The following is an 8,481-nucleotide window of genomic DNA, read 5'->3' as shown; positions in this document are numbered from 1 at the left end:
GAAACTCTACCCGGCTTTGAGAAGGAAAACAGTGAAGCCGTTAATGAAGTTACTACCTGTAATGTAACTGCTACCAATGGTGGGACATTTCCTGATGGAGCAGATGAATCCCACGTGAAACAGAAGCCAATGATATCGAGGCCAGTACAAAAGAAGAAACGGCCTGTAAAATTAAGAGACTTTGTTGTATTTTAATTTTGTGTTTGTAATTCTGTACATTTAATTAAGTTATCGTTAATTATTTATTGGTTTAATGTAAGTGGCTATTGTTTGGGACGAACAATACCAAGGAAGGGGTAGTGTTACGACAGCGGAAGTCACTTGACGCTGGTAACATGCGTGAAGTTTCTCGAATTATCGGGGAAGTCCGAGTTTGTTCGAGTGCCCTCTTCCTTAGTATATAAGCCTGGAAGGTAAAGCCAGCGGAAAAATAAAGTGTGTGTTTTGTACTCGTCGAGAGCAAAGTTATCGACATTGTGAATCGCTGTGATTTATAGCGTGTATTATAAAAGTTGTTAAGTTTAAAGTGATTGTGTAATTACTGTGTACTAAAAAATTTGTATCGAGAAAGAATAATTTGGTTTAATCAAGAATGGACTTGTATCGTTGAAGTTCCTCGGAAAGAATTCCTACCGGAAATTAACAAACAAGCAGATACGTAGCACAACTGTGTAGCTCTGCATTTAGCAACAACCAGACCTTATCTTAGATTGAAGGTGTTAAATTTTTTCTCCACTTTGTGGAAACAGTGTAATTATTATTTACAGTTGCTTATTCCACTAGAGGACGCTCGAGTGCAAGCATGGAATCGTCAAGAGAGTCGAGTGATGATATGAATAGGACTAATAGTAATAGCAATACTACTTGTAGTAAAACTAAAAGCATTTCTTTCGATGTGTTTGAAAACTGTTTGGCAAAACTTATTAACTTTTATTGCTATGACGACTGTAAAAGTTATATTGTTGTTCAGCCAAATGCCAGTGAACTGGACGTGAAATATATAGATAATCAAATATCGTATCAAGATTTCGTAGTTCAGTTTTTGATTCCAAACTTACCTTGTAAGTTTGCATCTCATTTCACAGAGTCATGGAGAAGTAGAAAAGAATGGGTGAATTCCGAAATGAAACCAAATTTTTCTTTTCTTAAAGAACATTTTGGTAACTACAGTATAATCATAAACTATTTTTATTAAACTTATTCAACTGTTGACTTTTAATTCACTACCAAGTACCATAATGGTATTTTAAAACTTAGCTAATGTTAGAATTAAACAAAAAGAAAGGTTAATGTGTAATTTAATTTAAAGATGTGCAAGTGATATTACCGCTGTTCACTTGTAACATTTATGCTATTCGTCTGAACACCATTTATAACAACTGTTTGCTTTGTTCCATCCAGCAAGTTTTCTATCCCATGAGCAAGCCTATACACCAAACTTACAAAGATGTTTTTTGTTGTTTTTTTAACTCGAAGTTTAATTTAAAGCCTTTTATGTGACATGCTTTGAAAATCCAGATACACCAAATCTACATCTGTACCCTCGTGCACAAGAAACCTCTTCATGGAATGCCCAAATATTAGTAAGGCAATATTTTTCCCTGGTGAATCTATTTTGACTATCCAACAAAATTTGTAATTAAATTATTTTGCAATTTCCAAAGCATCTTTTGTGAGATGCTATCAAAAATTTTCCCATCACTGATTTAACACAAATAAGTCTGTAATTACATGGACACATTTATCATCTTTCTTGGCAATATCCAAGGTGTTCTGGCACCTACACACTAATAGCAAGTGACTCGCATATCCAATCCTTAACCTCCTTCAAAACCCTTGGGGAAATATTATCTGGACTAGGAGCTAGATAATATTTTTTTTTCATTGACGGGTTCTCATAATCTGGTACAAATAATTCAATTAATTAATAATAAATTAATTGTTTTCCTTTTTGAATATTTCTACAAATGTGAAGTGCCATAAATTTCTGTAGGCCTCTGTTTCAAATTACTTAATTTAAATAAAATTACTTGTACAAGGTAACCATGATAACTGACACAGTGGGTGCTCACTCTCTCTATCTTGAAATCACTCTCCACACTTCACAAACTATTTCGTATTTATGATCTAGTTTTGAATTTGCTAGAACTCTTTATATCACACTCTCAGGTTTTCTAGGCCTATCTTATTAAACCTGATATTTACATTAAGACTTGCAGCTTCTCTTAGCTAACATATTGCAGTATTAAAGATGTAACTTACAGCAATTATTTAACCTCCCAAATTTTTTCTTAACAATCTTAAAATTAATGTGATAATCTTGTTTCCACCTAACAATTGTTCAGGATATGGCAAACTGTGTAAATCTTCATACTGAAGAAAATGTAAAATTTAATAACCCAGCTATCTTACAGTCATCAGCTATAAGTCTTTGTATATTATCCGTCAAAGGCCCTACTCCCATCCTGAGATTTGGCTTGCCCTTAACATATTTAAAGAATTCTTTATTGATAATTTTTGTCCCCCCACAAGAAGATTAAAATCCTTTCCTAAAAGGAAAAAGCACCCCCCAAAGAAATTAGTAACATAAGTTTTGGGAATGTACTACAAGTTTAGAAGGAACTATACCAAGGAACAAACACTCCTCTTGTACTTCTCTCATTTAGCAGTTTGGGTCTTTCATTCTAGGCTGTGTCTGCCCACTGCAAGGCGTAGGCCTCTGCCAGAGACTTCCAAGTCTATCTATCTGCTGCTTTCCTTGGCCATGTGATGCCCTTTTTCCGTATGATGTCATCATGCCATCTGTGTGGTCTACCTCTTGATCTCTGTGATTCTTTTCGTCCATCTGTTGTCTTTTAATCAGGTGATGTGTCTGGCCCATTTCCATTTTGATTCTGTAATATACTTGAAGATGTCCCTTATCCCGATATTTCTTCTGATCTCTGAGCACAGAATTTTATCCTGGAGCTTGATCTTCAACATCTTTCTTTCCATTGTTGTCTGTAATTTTGAGTTAAGCTGTTTAGTGAGTGTCCAAGTTTGACATCCATATGTCCAGGTTGGTAAAACACATTGGTCAAATACTCTTTTTTTAAGTTTTTTGTCTTGAAATATCTCTCAGTACTTCCCAAAGCAGCTCCAGCCTGCTCTTATTCTAATACTTATTTCCTTTTCATGTAGGTTGTTTGTCCAAGGTATTCGTAATTGTTCACTCTCTCAGTAGTTTCATTTTATAATTTGATTTCACAGTTGTCATCTAAGTTTGTCATACACTTCTTTTCCCCTTATGTATTTTAAGGCTGATCTTTGCATTTTCTTCATTCAGCATGAGGAATTGATGTTCCATCTGTTGTATGTTCTCCATAAATAAAGCCACACCATCTGCAAACCTGAGGTCTGTTAGTTCTTCTCTGTCTATATTGATGCCATGTTCCTCTAGCTTTAATTTTTTAAAAACTTCCTGTAATGTTGCTGTAAATAGCTTAGGTGCTGTAGGGTCTCCTTGTCTTACGCCTCTACCAATCAAGATATCATAGGATACACGATTGTCCAGGTGGATTCTTGCTGTTGCATCATTGTAGATGTCTTCAACAATGTTTATATAAACTTTCTTTATTCCACCTTTTTGCAGAGCTTAAAAGATGACATAGTGCTTGAATGAGTCAAATGCCTTTTCGTAGTCAATGTATCTGATGCAAAGTGGTAGACTGAATTCATTTGATTTCTCAGTAATGTGATTTAAGGTGTATAGGTGGTCAACGGTAGAGAACCCTTTTCTAAATTTGGCTTGTTCTCTTAGTTGATTCTATTCTAATATATTTTCTATTTTGGCTTGAAGAATTTGTGTAAATATTTTATCCATATGTGACAGTAGACTGATAGGTCTATAATTCTTTATATCTTTGGGGTTGCCCTTCTTGAGAACAACAATGATATTTGCTTCTTTCCAGCTGGGTGGTACTTTTCATGATAGTAGTATTTCATTATATTCTGGTTAAATAACTCAGTACTATCCCTGATGCTTTTCTTGATAGTAGTATTTCATTATATTCTGGTTAAATTCCTCAGTACTATCCCTGATACTTTTCTTGATAGTAGTATTTCATTATATTCTGGTTAAATTACTCAGTACTATCCATGATACTTTTCTTGATAGTAGTATTTCATTATATTCTGGTTAAATAACTCAGTACTATCCCTGATGCTTTTCTTGATAGTAGTATTTCATTATATTCTGGTAAATAACTCAGTACTATCCATGATACTTTTCTTGATAGTAGTATTTCATTATATTCTGGTTAAATAACTCAGTACTTCCTTGACATCTAGTATTAGTACATCACTCGTTATCCCACCTATTCCTAGTGCTTTCCTTCTCCATTTGTTTCATTGCTCTTTCCACTTCAGCTCTGTTATTGGTGGTACTTGCTCTGTGTCTGGACTTGTTTTTAATGTGTTTGTCTGGTCAGTGACTGTTGACCAGCACAAATTCTTGTAAAGTTGGAACAAATTTCCAATACTTCTGTTCTTTCTGATGTGATGACTTCTTCATTTTTGTGATTTTTCGTTTGGATCCACACTTGTATATCTCCTCTGGCACACTTCTTTCTCTAATATTTTGTCGATCATTTCTTTTGTGTCTTGCTCTCGCTCATCTTTTAATTTTGATAGTTTTGTTTAGTTCGGCATATTTTACCCTTTCTCTTACTGTTTTGTTCTCTTTTCTTCTTAACTCCTTTCATTTAGTATCTAGTTCTTTGATGTCCTTGTCTGCATCTGACCTGTTTTCCTTGGATTTTGACACCACGTCTTGTACTGTTTTTATTTCTTCTTGTAGGATTCTAGTCAAGAATTTCTGGCATAGACTGTTCCTCACTAAGCACTTCAAATTTGTTTTTCAGCTGTAGTTGGAATGTCTCCTTGTATCTCTGTCATTTGTACATTTGTTTTTTAAAATTTGTTTCTCTGGATTCTCTTTAGACGTACCAGTCCCTTGTCCAGTTTCAATTTCCCTCTCACCATTCTGTGGTTGCTTCCAATGTCCACTTTTGTTATGACCTTGCAGTTCTCAGTGATGTTCCTTGTAGAGATTAGTAAAAAGTCTAATTGGCTCTTTATGTTTCCATCAGGTGACTCCCTTGTCAAGTATCTATTCTTGGCTTTTTTAAAATATGTCATTGCTATGATCAGACCGTTGGCTTCCACAAATTGTATTAGCCTCTTTCATTTCTCTCTCCGATTCCAAATGGTCCCATACATCTGGTATTTTCATTCTTATTTTTGATCCTGATATTTGCATTGAAGAATCCCATAATTATGTGGTATTTGTCTTTTTCAGTGGTGTTTTCTATTTTCTCATATAATTGATCTATCTCTGCCGTCGGTGTAGACACCTGTATTATCTGGAGTGATCTATCTCTCTGAAGTTTCAGTTTGCAAGGTATAACTGTTTGAGTGTGTTTCAAACTTTTCAGTATAGTTCTTTTGTCCTGGATGTATCATGAATGCTGTGCCTTTTGCATACGTCTTCTCTCCTGTTTTTCCAACCTCATGGACCTTTGGCATGTGCCAAAGCTAATAGTGGTTCAACTCCTTCAGCAAATATTTCACACACATATTTTTTTCTGACCCTTTGCATCTCTAAGGTGTAAAGGTTATTAGGGATTTTTTTATTAACATGTACATGAGTTAGTTTTGTGGGTGAGATTTAAAGTTATGGAAAGCTAAAAACAGGCTCTGCCTAAACAGGTTAGTTATTATAGTTTCAGTAATAACTGAATGTTTTTATTAGAAGCTGTTTAACCTGCTTAGAACTTGCACAGAAATTCTGGCATGTCTTTTGTTTAAGATAAATTTATTACTAATGACAAAAAACTAAAATATGTATAATAATACTGTAATTTTGTTTGTTATAACTATAGCTTTTGTTTATTAGTTATAACTATAGGATTTGATTGCTTTTATCATGGTATTCAAGAACAAAAGAACAAATCTAAAAATATTTTTATATAAGTCAAAACTGAATGAATAAACATTCTGAAGGCCTAATAGTCACAGATAAAAGTTAAAACTGAATGAATAAACAGATTTGTAGGTCCATAATAGATGAATGCAATCTCAAATGTAAAGTATAAAGGGTACATCTTGGCGGGATTCAGGGGACGTGTTGCCTCTGATGGTTTGCTCTCATTTTATTTATAAACAACAGAAATATTTGAATTATGTATTTTACAGCTCATTGCATTATCTCGGTGTAAAGATAATCTTACTCTCTGGAAGTTTTCAACATGTTTAATAAGTTGGAGATATAACATTTGTTGTCATGGCACTAAAGAATAATGATCTTGAACGTCCATTTTCTCAGAGGAGCCAGACTCTCAAATCCAATTCTAATATGGGCTCTGCACCTAACACTATACATGCATACAAAAAAATAACATTAGGGAAATGACAATAAACATTATCCATCCATTCATGAGAAATTGTAATCTTTTAGGTCATATCCTGGTGTGTTTTTGTCATATAATTTCACAAATTTAATTGGACAATCAATTTAAAACTTTACCTGTTAAAAAAAACAGCTTACATCTTCCGACAATCAGACTTCGGAGTAATGAACCCTCAGACTAATGGACAGTCACCCTATAATAACCTTGCTTTTAAATTTATAAACATTTTGAATGAGAGAGACATTATTACTAATAGCTCTTTCCAGCATATTTATGTAAGCACTGTGTTTCTAAATACTGTTACGTCTCTAGTCGTTTGTTAATTTCCGGTATAAATTCTTCCCAAGGAACTTCAGCATTACAAGTCCTTTCTTAAATAAAACTAGTTTATTCTTTCTAAATACAACTTTGCAATACACAGAATTTCTACAGTCACTTTAACTTAAACATATGCTGTAATTCACAACGATTCACGCACTTTACTTACGGTCACTACCGCTCACTTGACTCAGTTATCTGTCTCTATATCTGTCTATCTGCAATTTCATCTCTGCTTTATTTGCCGGGCTTATATACTAAAATAGAGGGCACCTAGAAAAGACTAGAGTTGCCAGGAACTTTCATGATCCGTCTAGAAACCCCAGCGAGCACGCTTCTAGCGTCACGTGACTTCCGCTGTCGTAACAATACTATTTTCAAAATGTTATTCAGAGTATGGACATAACAAATGAAGAAATATTTTGAATAAACCTTGAGAGAGAACACTGTTTCATCTACTTGTAAAACATTAGCTGTTATGTAGTATTGTTACTACTGTTAAGCCAAGTGTCCATCTATTTTTTTCTCCAATTGCATAAATATTCTTTGTGCCAGAATGTAACTTGATCATTACAACTGAATATGTGAATAAGTTTTATTTCACTTTGTATGGAGCAAGTTTGGATTGTTCTTTTGTAGCTATCATTGAATATAGCTGAAATATAACACTTTTTTTGCAAGATAAAACTGTGTAAAAACTGATAATTTGTTAACTTGGTGTAATTCCTTAACTTTTTATCAAATGTGCAAGAAGGGGTGGTTTTTTCTTTTGGTTTAAAAACTTGTGTTCAAACCACAAGCCCCTTTGTAATAGTTAAATATGGAAATTATTACCAAATGATAAACATAAAACTAACAAGAAAAGGAAACTTCTAACATAAATGTTACTGTGGTTTATAAGATTGAGTAAAAAGAGATAACTGAAACCATCATCAAGAAACTAGAACACCAGTTAGTATAAAACATCAAACGTGGCATGTTTGTGTATATGTAAACTATAACTAGTCAGTTATGAATGATACTGGATGTGTAGTAGATAAAAGAAACCTTATTATGGAGGAAAGAATCATGGTTAATGTTACTAGTGTAGTAAGTTTTTAAGAAAAGGATTAGATAATTACACAAAACATTAGCTAAGAAAACCACATCAGTCATAGCCGGAGAAAGACTTGTTCATTGGATTATGAATTGTCTGGATGGGAGAAAGCAAAATGTTGTTATTATGATGTCCAATCAAACTGGACTTTTGTTACTACTGAGTACTGCAGGGGTCAGTGCTTGGGTCCATACTTTTTCATATTTACATTAATGATATTAATAGAGGCACCATTAGTTAAGTTTCCTGATGACGTTAATCTATATTGTATTGAGGATTTTGAATGAAAGTGGTAATTTGGAGAGTGGTTGGATGGGCTGAATGAAAGATGGTAATCAGAAGAGTGGAAGATGGGCTGAATGAAAGATGGTAATTTGGAGAGTGGTGGATGGGCTGAATGAAAGATGGTAATCAGAAGAGTGGAGGATGGGCTGAATGAAAAGTGGTAATTTGGAGAGTGGTGGATGGACTGAATGAAAGATGGTAATCAGAAGAGTGGTGGATGGGCTGAATGAAAGATGGTAATCAGAAGAGTGGAGGATGGGCTGAATGAAAGATGGTAATCAGAAGAGTGGAGGATGGGCTGAATGAAAGATGGTAATCTGGAGAGTGGTGGAT

At 34.2% G+C, this 8,481-nt stretch overlaps 1 protein-coding gene across 2 annotated transcripts in view; it reads left to right on the top strand.

Moving 5' to 3' along the window:
* The first annotated feature begins 790 nt into the window (after nucleotides 1-790).
* Nucleotides 791-8,481, top strand: part of LOC106466703 (jmjC domain-containing protein 4-like) — a 34,006-nt gene continuing 26,315 nt past the window's right edge. For both annotated transcript variants that reach the window (XM_022394778.1, XM_022394777.1), the window contains exon 1: nucleotides 791-1,160. In XM_022394778.1, the coding sequence (XP_022250486.1) occupies nucleotides 803-1,160 (358 nt within the window). In that variant the 5' untranslated portion in view covers nucleotides 791-802. The remainder of the gene's footprint in view (nucleotides 1,161-8,481) is intronic.

This window comes from Limulus polyphemus, unplaced genomic scaffold (genome assembly GCF_000517525.1).
Source record: "Limulus polyphemus unplaced genomic scaffold, Limulus_polyphemus-2.1.2 Scaffold2351, whole genome shotgun sequence".
In the NCBI taxonomy this organism is placed as follows: domain Eukaryota; kingdom Metazoa; phylum Arthropoda; class Merostomata; order Xiphosura; family Limulidae; genus Limulus; species Limulus polyphemus.
The sequence above is the reverse complement of the archived record's forward strand: the minus strand, read 5'-3'. Positions and strand labels throughout refer to the sequence as shown.